Here is a 16,105-nt window from a genome sequence, read left to right as displayed (position 1 = left end):
TTAAGAAATGTGGCAAAATATAATAAAAATGTTTTAAATAAGTAATTTCATAATAAAATACTAATCTTTAGCAAAAAGTAATTTTTTTTATTTTATATTACATTTTTACATATTTTCCATAAACCAAAATTACTGATTTATGTTATCAAATAATTTTACTTTTTTCAAGTAGGGCCACCATTACATAATTTTTTTCTCATAAGTACTAACCTTTGACTATTTAAAGTAAAAAAGATTTTTTATAAACGTATAAAAAAGTTAAAGAGAATTTTTTATTTCAACAAATTTTGCCGAATCTGTCTTAAATTCGTTCTCATACAAAAAAATAAACGTTTAGAGTCAATTATAAAATTATATTCTAAAATATGTTAGAAGAGTATACCAGAATTTTTTCAGATTTTTTAAAACCCAAAACCCTTTTAAAAATGCCAACGACCCGCGGTGTTCAAGTAAGTAGGGAAAAACAGCGGTGTCTTTGGAGAATTAATAAGTCAATTTCAAAATTAAAAGAAAATTTCTTTTTGTTTATTTACAAATATTCTATATAAGAACTTTATTTTTATGTTTATGAGTAATTGAAACATTTTATTCTCACTTAGTTTATTTAGGTAGGCCTTATTCGACTTATATCTTATATAGAAAAACTAGTTCTATATATTTCTATAATAGCTTAAAGAATTTCAAATTTTAATATTTAATATTTATCCTTGATTATTAAATAAGTAATTTTAAATCTGATGACTTACTAGCATTACAAAAAAGTAAAAAAAACGATAAAGCGTTATTTTTTTTAAATTAGTAACAAGTAACAATAACAAATTACTTTTTATAAAAAGTAACAATAACGATAATACATTACTTTTTTAAAGTCTCGAACCCTTTGCCACATAACCATTCTGTGACTTTATGTTATTAATATTAATACTTATTAATATTGTTATATCAATTTTGGTTAATATTAACTATTAATATTAACAAAATCATAGTAAGTTGAATCAATTTGTCAACGTAGTAAGTAGCGCAATCGTATATTCTAACCTACGTAAAATAATTATTGTAAGAAATGTAAAAACATCAAGCAGTAAGCTTCATTGATTAATTGCTATTCAACACTTGCCGCTTGCTACGTGCAGTCTGAATCTAGTTTAAACGAGCATGTGAGGGCGGCAAATTTAGGGAGACGGTCTAATTTTTAAAAAAAATTTCTAAAAAATTAACCTATATATCATAATATAATTAACCTTGCAATAATATACATAAAACAATGTCCAATAACAAAAAAACAATAGCCAACAGAATATAAAATTTGATTAATTTAGATCAAATTATACTTAAGGGGTAACACCACCTTTAAGATTTGAAAAAAATCGATTTTTTTTTGCTTAAATCATTAGTTTATACTTATAAAAATATGCTGTAAGTAGTTTTAGAACAAAATTCAAACTGTATTATAGTGTTTGAGCTGATTAAATAAATCGTCTCCATGCGCCTACCGAACAGCTGCAAGCGATGTGGAGCGGCCCCGTCTTCTCTATGCTTCGTATATTATTTGGGCCTTATTTATATACCGAAAATAGACCTTTGATTAACACAATATAGATGTTATTAGTTGTACTATATCAGTAAATAGTTTTGAAAGCGTCGGTTTCTATGTTTATGCGACGCCATTAGTTTTTCTGTGTTTATGCAACAAACTTGGCTGTTTGTTATTATAATAATGGTTATAACAGTCTAATGAAAATTTTGCAAGTCTAAAACCTCATGGTAGGCACTATTTGTCATTATTATTGCCAAAAATTAGATGCGCGGCGCATCGTACTTCCCGAGCACAGTCTCACCCAAGAAGCAAAAAAGACCAGAATATCATTATTAGCAACAAAAAAGGAGTATAATGAGGCTGCTGAACTTGTGGAAGGACAGCTTTATAGGGCAGGCATCGCAGATTAGAGATAAATTAAAAATTTTCAACTTTATACACAAAAAATCAATTACCAAAACTTTAAACGTGTTTTTCTCAAAACACAGTTTTTCAAATTTGCGTGCAAGGTTACTCTTACAATTTTTATCCGATTGACTTGAAATTTTAACATAATCTTCTTGTAACTATTCTACAGGGAAGTACGTAGGCTTTTTGCAAAATGTTGAAAACTCTTTTTGTAATCAGCATTTCTTAAACAAATTTTTGGGTAAAAAATCCACTTTTTTCTATAAATGGCTGCCATTTTAATAAAAATTAATATTTTTAAAAATCCCTACGTACTTCCTTAGTTTTGAATATGTAGATAATGAAGATTTTTTTTGTTTGATTCCAACATAAACCATGTCGCAGAAAACTTGCACGCAAAAATTCATCTTTAAGAAAATACGATTTTGTAAATGGGCTAGTACGCCACCATTTTGTGCATAAAAGAAAATTAAAAAATATTTTTTTACTTGTCAATATATGTACAATAAAGCCCTCTAAGCTTTTTTTTATATAAAGTTATTCATTTGCCGACAGTAAATTCCCAAACTTAGGTATCATTTTAGGGCCTCAAAGGTGGTGTTACCCCTTAAGACTCGAGTAAGAGTGGTAACAATTTAATTGCATAGAGGCGGCATGAGTCTTAACCGGCTTTGATAAAATAATAGAAAGAAATAATAAAGGATGAAATATGTACAGCAAGATAGAAGTGCTTAACTCTTGGATTATCTATTCAGTTCGATGTCTTGTATATTTGTTTAAGATATACAACTCTTTTAGCGCACGAGATTGATGCCGCAATATAACACTGGCTACATTCCAAAATTTACTCAACGAGTACTGAAAATATATAAATCGCGTTACATTTACTATAGATTTTCATTCTGATAATAAATAACAGAACACACCCACTTTATGAGTGGGGAGGTAGTATGCACAGAGCACATAAAAAGTGCACGTATATGCACTCTACAGCTATTTACACATAGCTCATCACACATGAAATGCACAACAGAGCATAAGCAAAAGACCGCTGGATCAATATGCATCTAACATAAAATCGCCACATTGATTTACACAAGACGTTTATTAGTTCAAACAGTGAGCTGTTTATACTACACATATACAGTTTACTTCATTTTATATGCGATGGGTTTAATCTCTTCAATATTGCATTATTATTATTTCGTATATTTTTATTGTTTTTATTCCCCAATAAACTTTGTAAACATATTTTATAAGTTATTACATCGTTTTACGTCCTTTTTTATAAACATCATTTGTCATTTGTTATAAATTATCTACAAACCATGTGTCTCACAGATAATGTCTGATTAAATATCATACTCTTATGAAGGGGATATACGAGGTGTGTTCAAAAAGTATCGCGAATTTTGTGTTTTTTCAAAAATTATTTATTTATTCATGAATATCTATTTTGTCCCCTTCAAAGTAATCCCCATGAGATATTATACACTTGTGCCAACGGTTTTTCCAATCTTCGAAGCACTTCAAAAAATCATTTTTTTTTATCTTGTTCAGCTCCTCCTTCGATGCCGTCTTTATCTCGTCAAGCGTAGCGTAACGTCGTCCTTTCATGGGCCTCTTCAGTTTAGGGAACAAGAAAAAGTCACAGGGGACCAGATCTGGGAAATACGGTGGCTGCGGCATCATTAGTGTGTTGTTTTTGGCCAAAAAGTCGCGCACAAGCAACGATGTATGAGCAGGGGCGTTATCGTGGTGCAAAAGCCAATTTTTGTTCTTCCACAAATCCGGGCGTTTCTGGCGGATTGCTTCGCGCAAATTGCGCATAACTTGCAGGTAATATTCCTTATTGACCGTTCTACCCTGTGGCAAGAACTCATGATGCACCACGCCCCTGCAATCGAAGAAAACTGTCAGCAAAACTTTCACATTCGACCGAACTTGGCGCGCTTTTTTCGGTCTTGGTTCGTGCGGCAGCTTCCATTGAGATGATTAAGCTTTGGTTTCCACGTCATAACCATAAACCCACGATTCGTCACCAGTTATGACCCTCTGGAGCAAATTTGGGTCGTCGCGGACAGAGTCCAACATCTCATTAGCAATGTTCATGCGATGCTGTTTTTAGTCGCAATTGAGCAATTTTGGTACGAATTTCGCGGCGACCCGTCTCATGCCCAAATCATTGATAAAAATCGAATGGCACGAGCCAATCGATATGTTTAGGTCCTCAGCAACTTCTCTAACGGTGATTCGACGATTGGCCAATACCATTTTCTCCACTTCATTAATTTTTTCGTCTGTTGTTGAAGTGCTCGGGCGTCCGGCACGCTCTTCGTCGTTCACATCTTCTCGGCCTTCTGAGAACATTTTGTACCACCGATAAACGTTGCTTCGGTCCAAGGTAGCTTCTCCGTATGCCACAGTCAACATTCGGAATGCATCCGCGCACTTAATTTCGTTTTTCACACAAAATTTGATACAGGTTCTTTGATCCATTTTTTTGAATAGGTAAAAATCGAAGACGATCCAAAACACGTGCAAGCAAAGCAGCTGTCAACAATTAAGTGAACATTCAAAATGGCCGAGCTTGTCGGCATAAGTGAGACATGAGTACCAACATAACGCCACAAAAAGATCGAAATTCGAATATACGTAACCCGCGAAAATTCAAAATTCGCGATACTTTTTGAACACACCTCGTATAGCAAAAATGCACAAATTAAAAATATTTTTTTCTAATAAATAAAACATAAGTATTTCGATAATTAATGTAATTATAAGACCATAAAGTGTATAACACATTTAAATAAATTGCCAATAGCCAATCAATCATAGTAGATTTTATTGTTCAAATAATTTCTTAACCTCTTATAAGCTAGCAAGACCAAATGACCAAATAAAACTGGATCCAGTTAATTATTTAGTACTAATTTTGTACTAATTTATACCACAAAAAAAATTTTGTACCCCTTGACATTTAAAAAAAACACGTGGCGTTGCTAGCTTAATATTAAGCTAGCAGGACCACATTAAAAAAATTAAAAAATGAAAAAAAAAACAAAGAAATCAGAAGAAATAAATTTGTACTAATTTGTACCATCAAGAAAAAGTTAATATATTGATCCATTCCTCACAAACAATCCCCAATTTAAAACAACTCCAGTCTAAGAGTAAAAAAAACCTTCGCAACGAGCAGAAGCAAACGATACTCTGACATTCAAGGCGCAATAACTTGTAACGATAAAATACAAAGTTTCAAATTTTGTACCACCGTCATACCTTCGGAAACTACCCCAACCCCTGTTAGGTTCAAGAGTAAAGTACCCTTCGCAACAAGCAGAATCAAACAATACTCCGGTACTCAAGGTGCTATAATTTGTACCAACAAAATACTAAGTTTTAGATTTTGTACCACCGTCGTTTCTTCGGAAACTACTCCAATCCCTGTTCAGTTCAAGAGTAAAGTACCCTTCACAACGAGCAGAATCAAATGATACTCCGGTACTCGAAGCGCTATAATTTGTACCAACAAAATACAAAGTTTCAGATTTTTTACCATCATCATTTCTTCGGAATTATGCGCGCACGCACGCACACACGCGCGCACACACGCGCGCACGCACGCACGCACGCACCCACAATATTGTAATATGCTTTATAACAAATTATAAAATTTTAAATTAGTAACTTTTTCTTTTGCTCTTATTACCTTGTATACATATTATTTCATTAATAAGCTAAATTCATGATAATATAACATTGAAAGCTTAACTTAAGATAAACTATCAATGCATGTCTATATTAAGAAGACTAAGCATGTAAATTAAACGTTGAAGAAATTTACGAAAAAACAACGGGAATAAAAAGTTTGTAATTTTGTATTTTTTGGTATTTTTAGCGGTAAAAATTATAAGGTCTTGAGTGAGAAAGTATCGACTAATTGTGCCCGAGGATTGTCAAGGATCTCGCAGCGAACAACCCATACGGCAAAATCGATAACAGAAGCATCAAGCGGCGCACACGAGTCCACTCGATCGCCGCCATTAAGATGTAGCACACGATTCGTCATCCAACTCGAGGCAAGCAGGCGCCGATCCTGTGCCAAGCAGATGTTCGAGGGAAGGCACCAGAGCAGTGACACCTGAGAGCGAAAAGGTATCCCAACAGCAGCAACCGATAAAGGTCAGTGCGGTAGTTCGATCACGCGAGAAAGTGAGCGACTTCCTCCCCCCCCCCCCCCTATTGTTCTCGTCTCTTTATTCGGTTGCAATCTCACGTAGTTTTTTTTTATAGTCGCAATAACTGTAGCGATGGAAGGATGGATTAGTCAAAACTCGCGCGACGAAGAAATCAAAACTCACTAGCTTTAATACACAACCAAAACTCTTGCCGCGGCGACCAATGCAAATGAACCGTTAAGCGAGTTGAAGGCGCTGGAAATACGAGAACGCATTACGCGTGCACGCAAAACATACGATAACTATTTACAAATCCAAGCAAAAATAGATAAAATAAGTAGCAACAAGAAAGAGACCAAACAGTATCGCGAGTGTTTCGAAACGGATTATTTCCAAACAGTGGCACAAGCCGAATGATTACTCACTCGTCATCTCCGTAATGCAAATATACACATAACTAATACAGGTCTAACAGCGAATATAGGTTATAATATGCCGATACAAGGAGAATCGTCACAAGCGGCTACGCAAGCCCTTCCAAATGTAGCCAAACAAGCAAATCAACATATTATTCTAAAAGTAGGAGGCATCAGATTGCCAACTATCGAATTACCAAAATTCAAAAGCAAAATATCTGATTAACTTAGTTTTAGAGACACATTTGAGTCTCTCATTCACAAAAATGAAGCGATAAATCCTATACAAAAACTTCACTATTTAAAGGCTTTGTTGGAAGGTCCTGCAGCGAAAATTATTAAATCGTTAGAGTTTTCCGCATTAAATTACACTGTGGCATGGAATGCAATTTGCGATCGTTTCAACAATAAGAGGTTGCTCGCTCATAATCATATTAAAGCCATTTTTAATATAAATAGCATAAAACAAGAGTCCGCGTGTTAAATTCGCGAAACTATAGATATCTTGAATAAACATTTAAGAGCTTTAGAACAATTTACAGAGTATTGGGATACACTATTAATATATCTGATCTCAACAAAATTGGACAACGTCACAGCAAGAGCCTAGGAAAAGGAAAGAGCAGGCAACGATATCCCCACATTAGAAGAATTCAAGACATTTTTAAACTCAAGGGCAGATTGGACAGCATTGAGCGAGAGGAGTGCTTCAAAGGCAAAACAAGCGGAACGCCCTAAGATAAAGGCATTGCTCCTTCAAAAACAAAGATGTAGTCTTTGCAAGGAGATGCACCGACTAGCAAATTGAGAAAAATTTCTCGAGCTCTCGCCGCAGGCCAGAACCGAGCATTTAAAAAAGGTAAAACCCGGCAAACAAGCAATTCGTAACATAGCAAAGAATAATTTACCTAACAGGGATTGGAGTAGTTTCCGAAGGAACGACGATAATACAAAATCTAAAACTTTATATTTTATCGGTATAAATTATAGCGCTTCAAGTACCGGAGTATCGCTTCATTCGGCGCGTTGCAAAAGATACTTTACTCTTGAACCTAACAGGGATTGAAGTAGGTTCCGAAGAAACGACTGTGGTACAAAATTTGAAACTTTGTATTTTGTTGTTATAAATTATAGCGCCTGGAATGCCGAAGTATCGTTTGGTTCCGCTCGTTGCAAAGGTATTTTACTCTTAAACCTAATAGATTTGTGTTAAATTGGGGGTTGTTTGTGAGGAATGGATCAATATATTAACTTTTTCTTGATGGTACAAATTAGTACAAATTTAGTTCTGATTTCTACTTTTGTTTTCTTTTTTCATTTTTTTTCAATGCGGTCCTGCTAGCTTAATATTTAGCTACGTACGTCACGTGTTTTTTTTTTTTAACGGCAAAGGGTACAAAATTTTTTTCTTGTGGTACAAATTAGTACAAAATTAGTACTAAATAATTGAATGGGTCGTTTTATTTTACTCATTTGGTCTTGCTAGCTTATAAGAGGTAATTTCCTAGACTTTTATATACATTTTCTAGCCTAATCTACGCGCTACATATTTGTCTAAAACAATAAAATGTATACGAAATCATCTAGGAAATTTTTATTTAAACTAAAATTCGTTCTGACCGTTGTTGGCTATTTTATAATTTAAAAAAACATTTCGTGTAAAGGGCAATCAAATGAAAACGAGACAAACTGTATAACGAGCATTTTTCCATCTGTCTCGTTTTCATTTGACTGCCTCTTATATTTCTGATTTTTTTTAATAGTAGTAGTCAGTATAAAGTTTTTATTGGTATACATATATCATTTTCCTTCAATATAGTAAATAATACATAATAGAGTTTTAAAAAAATAGAATGCCTATCTGTTCAAAAAGTAACTAAAATTGTCTGTATTTAATGTTTGGACCAAAATAAAAATTTCTTTTTGCCGTATAACTATATTCGAGTTTCATGCAAAATTTCAATACGGTGTATTAATTAGTTTGTTTACGGCAGTTATTTGTGTTAAACAAGTTAGTCGATTTTTGATAATCATGGCGATTTACTTTTACAGTCTCTGTCAATTCAAAATGTTTTTCATGCAGTAATAACATGAGTTTTGGAAAAATGTTTACATCGATCATTTGATACGTATCAAGTTCTACATTTGTAATAAATTAACTTAATTTGATGGTGTAAATGATGTATAATAGTCTGATAGAATACGGATCACGCAGACATAACAAATTAAAATAATATGCTTCTTCAGTACACATGTAACGTTCTAACATTTGTTTAATATGCGTACTAAAGTGCTCGGTATAAACTAGGTAATGAATTACAAATAATAATTCGTATCAAATATAGCGGCAAAATGCGCCACAAAATCGCACTGAGAACAATATATGTATTTAGCTAGAAGTGCATTCCAATCAAAATCGTGAGACATAATTATCCTATGATTTATGATAACAGAATGCTGAGCCGTATTCCTATTAATATAATTTTTATGTTCATTTACTCTAGTTTTTAGAAGCCTACCAGTATGACTGACAAAAGAGGTTTCATAATCTTTACATCTTGTACACTACATTAGAGTGTGAGAGTTTAATGGTAATTTATCTTTTTGTGCTTTAATGTATTTTAGTTTGTCAATCCTTAAACACACCGATCTCGTAAAATACGTAAACACAAAATACTGAAAATCTATAGTATATGTGTAGTATATGAACAATAAATTTTCAGTACTCGTAATCAATTCGGAACGCAGCCTATGTCATATTACCTAGATGATACAATTATAATCAACAACCATATTTCCCACAAAGATCGATCGTTCTAGCTATGTCAAAATTCATATTTATGCAAAGTAATAATTTATAATCGACAGTAAAACCTAAATTTTCTATTGTTAGAATGTTGTTTAGTTGATATAAAAAATAGCGATAAATTTTTGTTGCACCATTTAGAAAGCAATTGCCTTTGAATGTACATAACTAAATAATCAATGTATAACTTAAAATTTATTTCATATGTCCATAATCACTTTTTTCCAAATGCGTTTCGACTTACTTTAAAGTCATTCTTAATAATATTGTCATCTTAATAATATTAATCAGTGGAGTGTAAAAATGTGGCAGTCAGCGACCAACATCATAACAACTTTCATAAAAAAAAATTGCATGCCATCTATCCAGGTTAGTTAATTTAATAGATCAAGAATATATTAAACGAGAATCTGTCCAACCTCACATTTTCACATTAATGTTTCATCATAAGATAAAATTGTAAAACCATGATTAATTGCAATAAAAAATAAATAAATAAAATATAATAGAAAAGAACGATAATTGACATGAATAAAAGAGAATGATGCTGGTTATAAAATAAAATTATAAAACGGATAAATAAAATTTTTAAAAATAAAATAAATAAAATATGATGTGGGTTCTATTCGGTTTAGGTACTTTATAAACGTTAGACATAAATTATTTACATAAAAAGCTTCATCAAGAAAAATATACTTATTAGATATTCAATAATTTTCATGAATTAAATGGAAAAAATATCGCATAAAAAATAACTACCATTAAAACAAGAATTTCAATTGTTTAATATTAATATCAATCATGTTATGTTCATTGTAAAACTATTAATAATATTAAAATATATAAAAATATAATACAAGATTAGAAGGTCTGTGACAGTCACAACAGTTCTTGGTGCCAAATAATTTTGTAATTTTTATAATTTCCAACTCAAACTGCGCGCCGCATATTCTGGCTTCATGACTGTGTTTCAAGTTCGACGAATATACAACGCGCAGTTTAAATTAAAAATTGTAAAAATTAAAAAATTATTATTTTTTAATGCACCAAATGCTGTAACTGACACAGGCCTTCTAGTCTTGTGTTTTAATTTCGTCAGTCCGATATAACGTATTATTGTTTAAAAATATAATATTTTACCAAGATTTAAGATTATAAAATTCTTTAAAGAAATGAATTATATATAAGAAAGATTATGTTGTTTCATACATAGAAAAGAATATAATTTCTTGCTTATACAGAGCCTGGGTAAAGAAGCGTCAAATATTCTAGGAATGTATTCTTTGTTTTTTTCATGTGGTCTTTATAATCAAATTAGCAGATCTAATTTTCTTATATCATAATCTTCATCCCTCTTCTCTTTTCCTTGCCTTGCATTGCCTCACCCGACAATCCTCTCCTCTCCTCTTCAAACTTTTTTGATGTGCATGCACCATGCACATACATACACGTGGAACTAATATTTCTATCTAGCGAGATTCAAAAATATCAACTTGCCAAATTTTAAATACAGAGAGATAAAAAGCTCTCAATTCCTATCAGCTTTTTATCGGTCTTATCGGCAGAGGTAACACGTCGCAATGAACAGAAAAAAAATAAAAATAAAAATAAAAATATGACAGAAATATTCACGATAGGCGCCAGTGACAGGCGGGGCGACTCGACACTCAGCAATCGGGTCCGTTCGGCTCAGTTCGGCGCAGCACGATGTGGCGTCGGTAGCGCGGACAGCGCGGTGACGATAACACGCTACGATGGAGGCAGATGGAGGTAACGCGCGACGACAGGAAGCGAAAGAAAATACACCGTTATACGGATTTCGTTAACGCTCAATCAACGATTTATCACTCTTGCTCTCTCTGCCCTCGCAAATCAATGAGACGATATCTACGCGCTTGACTCGATCTTTCTCGCCGCTAAATTGCTCCTATATCACTGGAGGCTTTTTGAACTTTAATTTTTTTCCTTTCGACAGTCATTGGTCAATCGGCAGATCCTCCAATATCCAAAAAAAAAAGGGATGTTGACAAGAATTTTGCGATATTCACGACGTGTGAGGCGTGGGATATGATGGCATTAAAGAGAGCTCTTTTAATAAGATTAATTACGGTTAATTGCTTCAATTACTAGACGATGCGCCGCGGCGTTCCTGTCTGAGTTCTAATTATCTCATGCGCGAATAGAACAGAACGTCTTCAAAAATCCCTTCGTTACAGTTTAAAATTATATGAGTGAATGAAGCTTCTCTCACCATTTCTGGACACATCCAACTCTACAAGATTTTCGAAATTCTGGATATCCGGTGGCAAACGGTGTATCTCATTATCACTCAAGCCAAGTTTTCGTAACCTCTGGAGTCGGAAAAAATTCTGAAACAAAAAGCATGGTATTGGCCTAAAGATTCTCGATCAACTTGATTCTCGCATGAGGCAAAAACAGAGAAAAAAGATAGAAATTATTGTGAACATGTAAAATGTTCCAGGTTACGTATCTTTCTAATAGAATCCTCGTACGTCGTATTATACGGCGACGAGAGTAGAACGATACAAACACAATGGTAGGAACATGGGATAGAAGGGGGAAGGGGCAATTTAAAGCTACGAAGCGAAGGCAAAGAAAAATAAAAGTTGATCTTATTTACTTTCGGTAGATCACGGATATGATTGGCGTCTAATAGAAGCTCCTCCAAACTCCTCGAATATCGCAGAATATCGTCGGGAACACACGGCAGAGAGCAATGACGTTTGTCAACGTATTCCACCTGCCTGTTACACCCTTTAAAAATCGGAATGCAGCGAAACATGGTACACTATTCACTGTCGATCACGTTAAAACAGCACCGAGCATAATTATCCCGTGGATAAAACGACAGCCACGTTCTCGCACTATTACTCGCCCATACTTCCATTCGATGCACAAGAAAACGCACAATTTCACGCCCTACTCGTCTTTAAAACGCGTTCTTGATCTATGCTTCGTGATCTGACGTCATCACGTCGACAAACCACCGATCACGTTGTTCGCGTTGCTCCAGAACCACGCGAATGAACCACGAGCACCGTACGACATGTACATACGAGTTATACCGCATCCATTTTCTAAGCTGCGTTCGGAAACAATAAAGGGCCTCGCACATGAAATGAATAACATAACATAAGCACAACATAAGACCAATGGACCAATGAGCATCCAGCTTAAAGTCGCCATAATGATTTACCTAAGATTTCCATTGGTCCAGAGGCCTAAAGGGCCTCGCACATGAAATGCATAACATACATGCACAACATAAGACCGATGGGCCAATGAGCATCTAACATAAAGTCGCCATATTGATTTACATAGCATTTTCATTGGTCCGTCGCTCTTATGTTGTGCTTATGTTACGTTATGCATTTCATGTGCGAGGCCCTTTATGCTACGATTTTGTTCTGTTATGCAATTTAGTATTGTTCGTTTTGTCTCTCGGGAGCTGCTCGGAGTCGCTCTGAACGAACCCAGCGACTTGATATTGAAATTACCTTATTAATTCCTCTCATTCATTTATTTAAATTCTTTAATTTGTCTATAATTTTTTCCTCATTTTTTATTTTATTTATTTTACTTATATGTCATTATCTTGAATTTATAGAAAAATCTATCGATTGAAAAATTTAAGCATCTACAGAGTATTAGTTAAATTAAATAACATTTAAATTGCATTTAAAAATCGTGTAAAAAATATATATATTTTTTAAATTTTAATATAACATTTATATTTATTATCAATATTTATTAATTTTGTTAAAATAAATCAATTACATTTAATTTTGACTTAAAAATTAATTATATACTTTAATCTAAGAAAAATTTAACTAAAACCTAAAAGAGATAAATTGTTGTTAATAATTTAATTGAATATTTTCGTCAGAAGACGGGCATAAAATGTAAAAATATCTTGAGTCGGAACACGCCGAATTTACCATATCGATATGCCTTGACACGTGTACAAGTTCATGTGTTAAGGCATCGATGGAACCTAGTGTACACCCAAGGACTTTGATTCTGTCCATGGGGAAATTTTCCAAACTGAGAAGTCACCACTTTCTACATATTTGCAGTTTATGATTAAAGTGACGATTAGAGTTTATTGGTCGTTACGTTAGTCATGAATTGTAAGTATGTAGAAAGATAGCGACTTCTCGGTTTGAAAAATTTCCCCATGGACAGAATCAAAGTCCTTGGGGTCTATCATGTAACATTTCCCTTAGGGCGGAAACGTGAAAAGTGAAAAGTTTCACGTGAACTGCACGATCATGTACGATTCCACGGAATCATGTAACTCACTCATGAGCGGAAATATGAACTTTTTCACGTGAACTTTTTCGCCATCAGCCGTGATGGCGAAAAGGTGAAAATTTAGGGAATTAATAAATTGTATGTATTTTGAAATAAGAATGAAAGTGTGGTAACAGTTTGAAGAGGTATTATTGAAGAGGTTAACCTTTTTGGTATTGCATTGCGTTGATAGGATAAAATACATAAATAAAAATAATGCTTTTGTGATGTAATTAGATTTGATATATATTTATATTTGACAAATTGATATTTTGATAATTATATAGAATGAGGTTTCATCAAATGCAAATTTAGATAAAAATATACTTTAAACGCGTTTTGATACACAATGATATAAGAAAGGTGCGTCTTGTGAAATAGAATATTAATCAATCATGTAAGTGTTTATAACTTATAAATTTGGAAAATACATGTGTGAGCGGAGAATTCAGTTTTGATCAAGGTCGTATTCTAAATTATTCAATATTTTTTAATTAAACAAAGTTAAATTTAATGACTAATGAAATTAATTTACTTTAAAATTTGCACACATAAAAAACTAATTAAAATTAATTTTGAAAAACAATGTTTGAATTAAATTACAATGTAATTTTGAGTATTAGATTACTACATAATAAAATAGTTGTTACAATATATGGATCATTAAAAATAAATGTAATATATATTATATTTGTAAATTAAGTTTATGCAATATAACTAAGAAATATTGCTATTTATTTATGAATATTTTTTTTTACAATTTTTTTTATATAATAAAATTTTTACAGTAGAAGTTATACTGTAAAAGCAGGTAGAAACTGTTTTCACGATCGCTTGATAGTTGCAATGATAGAGTCTCTAATGGTGAATTTCGGATCCTAAACTAAACTTCCGCGCATTATTCATACATAATCGCTATGTGTGAAAAGATTCACGTGAACTCTCTATGAGTGAAAAATGAAAAATGAAAAGTGAAAAGTGAAACGTGAAAAGTGAAAAGTGAAACGTGAAAAGTTCCACGTGAAATTACATGATTGACCCCCTGTTGAGAACTATTCAGGGGTCAATCATGTAATTTCACGTGGAACTTTTCACGTTTCACTTTTCACTTTTCACGTTTCACTTTTCACTTTTCATTTTTTATTTTTCACTCATAGAGAGTTCACGTGAATCTTTTCAGCGATTATGTCATAGACATAGGATCTATAGACCGAGCATTCGAGGAGTGGGGGTAAAGTTCTCGCGTGAAAAACTAGAAAGAGATAGCCTGCTTTGGACCACTATTTTGTCTTTGTCTAATGACGCGCGTGGGGGTACAATAAAGATAACGAAACTCTCGGTAAGGTTAGGGAAAAAGAAAAGGGAAATGTAAGTGAATGTGAAAAAAGAATGAAGGGGAATTGAAAAGCATTGGAAAAAGTGCCAAAATATAAAATTATATATAATGTAAAATTGTGTATTAAAATTTAAACAATAAAGTATTGAATAAACATTTAAAGCACCTGGCATAATAGTAATAAAAAAATTAACTCTGCTGATCTTTATATATATCTATATATATAATATATGTTATTGATTTTTAAATAAAATGAGTTTTGTGAATTTAGGTCTTATTTGTCTAATTTTGTTATTCTTAGAAGCAGTATAATAATGTATACAAAGAGTGAAAAACTTTTCTAAGAGAATACAAATCAATTGATTTCTATGATCCATCAATGGAGCTTGATTAAAAGCATGTTTCTTTTCAGTAAATAAATCATTTATTCTTAGTTTTATTAATGTTAAATTTATCAGTTTCTTTATTACGTTGGTAGACGTCAAAATAAAAAAAAAAAAACAAGTGAAGATTTCCCACGCGCGTCATTAGACAAAGACAGAATAGTGGTCCAAAGCTTGCTATCTCTTTCTAGTTTTTCACGTCCCCACTCCTCGAATGCTCGGTCTATAGATCCTATGTCTATGGATTATGTATGAATAGGCTTGTTTTCTGTTCCTGCACTAGACTGCACTGGAACGTTCCTTCTTGTTTTCGCTAACTTTGAAACATCTATCTATTTCATTTTAAGTGTACACTTATTTAGAGAGTTCAGGAACAGAAAACAAACGGAATAATGCGCGGAACTTTAGTTTGCGTTCCGAAATTCACCATTAGAGGCTCTGTCCTTGCAACTATCAAACGATCGTGAAAAAGGTTTCTCCCTTCTTTTACAGTATAACTTTTACTGTAAAAATTTTATTATATAAAAAAAAATTGTAAAAAAAATATTCATAAATAAATAGCAATATTTCTTAGTTATATTGCATAAACTTAATTTACAAATATAATATATATTACATTTATTTTTAATGATCCATATATTGTAACAACTATTTTATTATGTAGTAATCTAATACTCAAAATTACATTGTAATTTAATTCAAGCATTGTTTTTCAAAATTAATT

The 16,105-nt window shown here is 32.7% G+C and overlaps 1 protein-coding gene and 1 long non-coding RNA gene across 10 annotated transcripts in view; one reads left to right on the top strand and one right to left on the bottom strand.

Moving 5' to 3' along the window:
• The window catches only part of LOC105202532 (protein lap4), a 190,931-nt gene extending 178,520 nt beyond the window's left edge, over nucleotides 1-12,411 (bottom strand). For 5 of the 8 annotated variants that reach the window (XM_026139151.2, XM_039458965.1, XM_039458964.1 and 2 more), the window contains exons 1-2: nucleotides 11,990-12,411; nucleotides 11,600-11,717 (exon numbers count right to left, since the gene is read on the bottom strand). In XM_026139151.2, coding sequence (XP_025994936.2) covers nucleotides 11,600-11,717; nucleotides 11,990-12,151 — 280 coding nt within the window. In that variant the 5' untranslated portion in view covers nucleotides 12,152-12,411. The remainder of the gene's footprint in view (nucleotides 1-11,599; nucleotides 11,718-11,989) is intronic. The other 3 variants (XR_005576583.1, XM_039458969.1, XM_039458967.1) reach the window with 1 other exon arrangement.
• LOC113004794 lies at nucleotides 5,676-8,222 on the top strand. 2 transcript variants are annotated; one of them, XR_003269222.2, is made up of 2 exons: nucleotides 5,676-6,130; nucleotides 6,242-8,222. It is a non-coding gene; the product is annotated as an uncharacterized LOC113004794 (long non-coding RNA). The 2 variants fall into 2 exon arrangements; XR_005576584.1 differs by having other exon boundaries at nucleotides 5,678-6,130; nucleotides 7,085-8,222.
• Nucleotides 12,412-16,105: the final 3,694 nt, after the last annotated feature.

The sequence above is a fragment of the Solenopsis invicta genome, chromosome 16, assembly GCF_016802725.1.
Source record: "Solenopsis invicta isolate M01_SB chromosome 16, UNIL_Sinv_3.0, whole genome shotgun sequence".
In the NCBI taxonomy this organism is placed as follows: Eukaryota; Metazoa; Arthropoda; class Insecta; order Hymenoptera; family Formicidae; genus Solenopsis; species Solenopsis invicta.
This window is presented reverse-complemented; position numbering and strand designations above follow the sequence as displayed.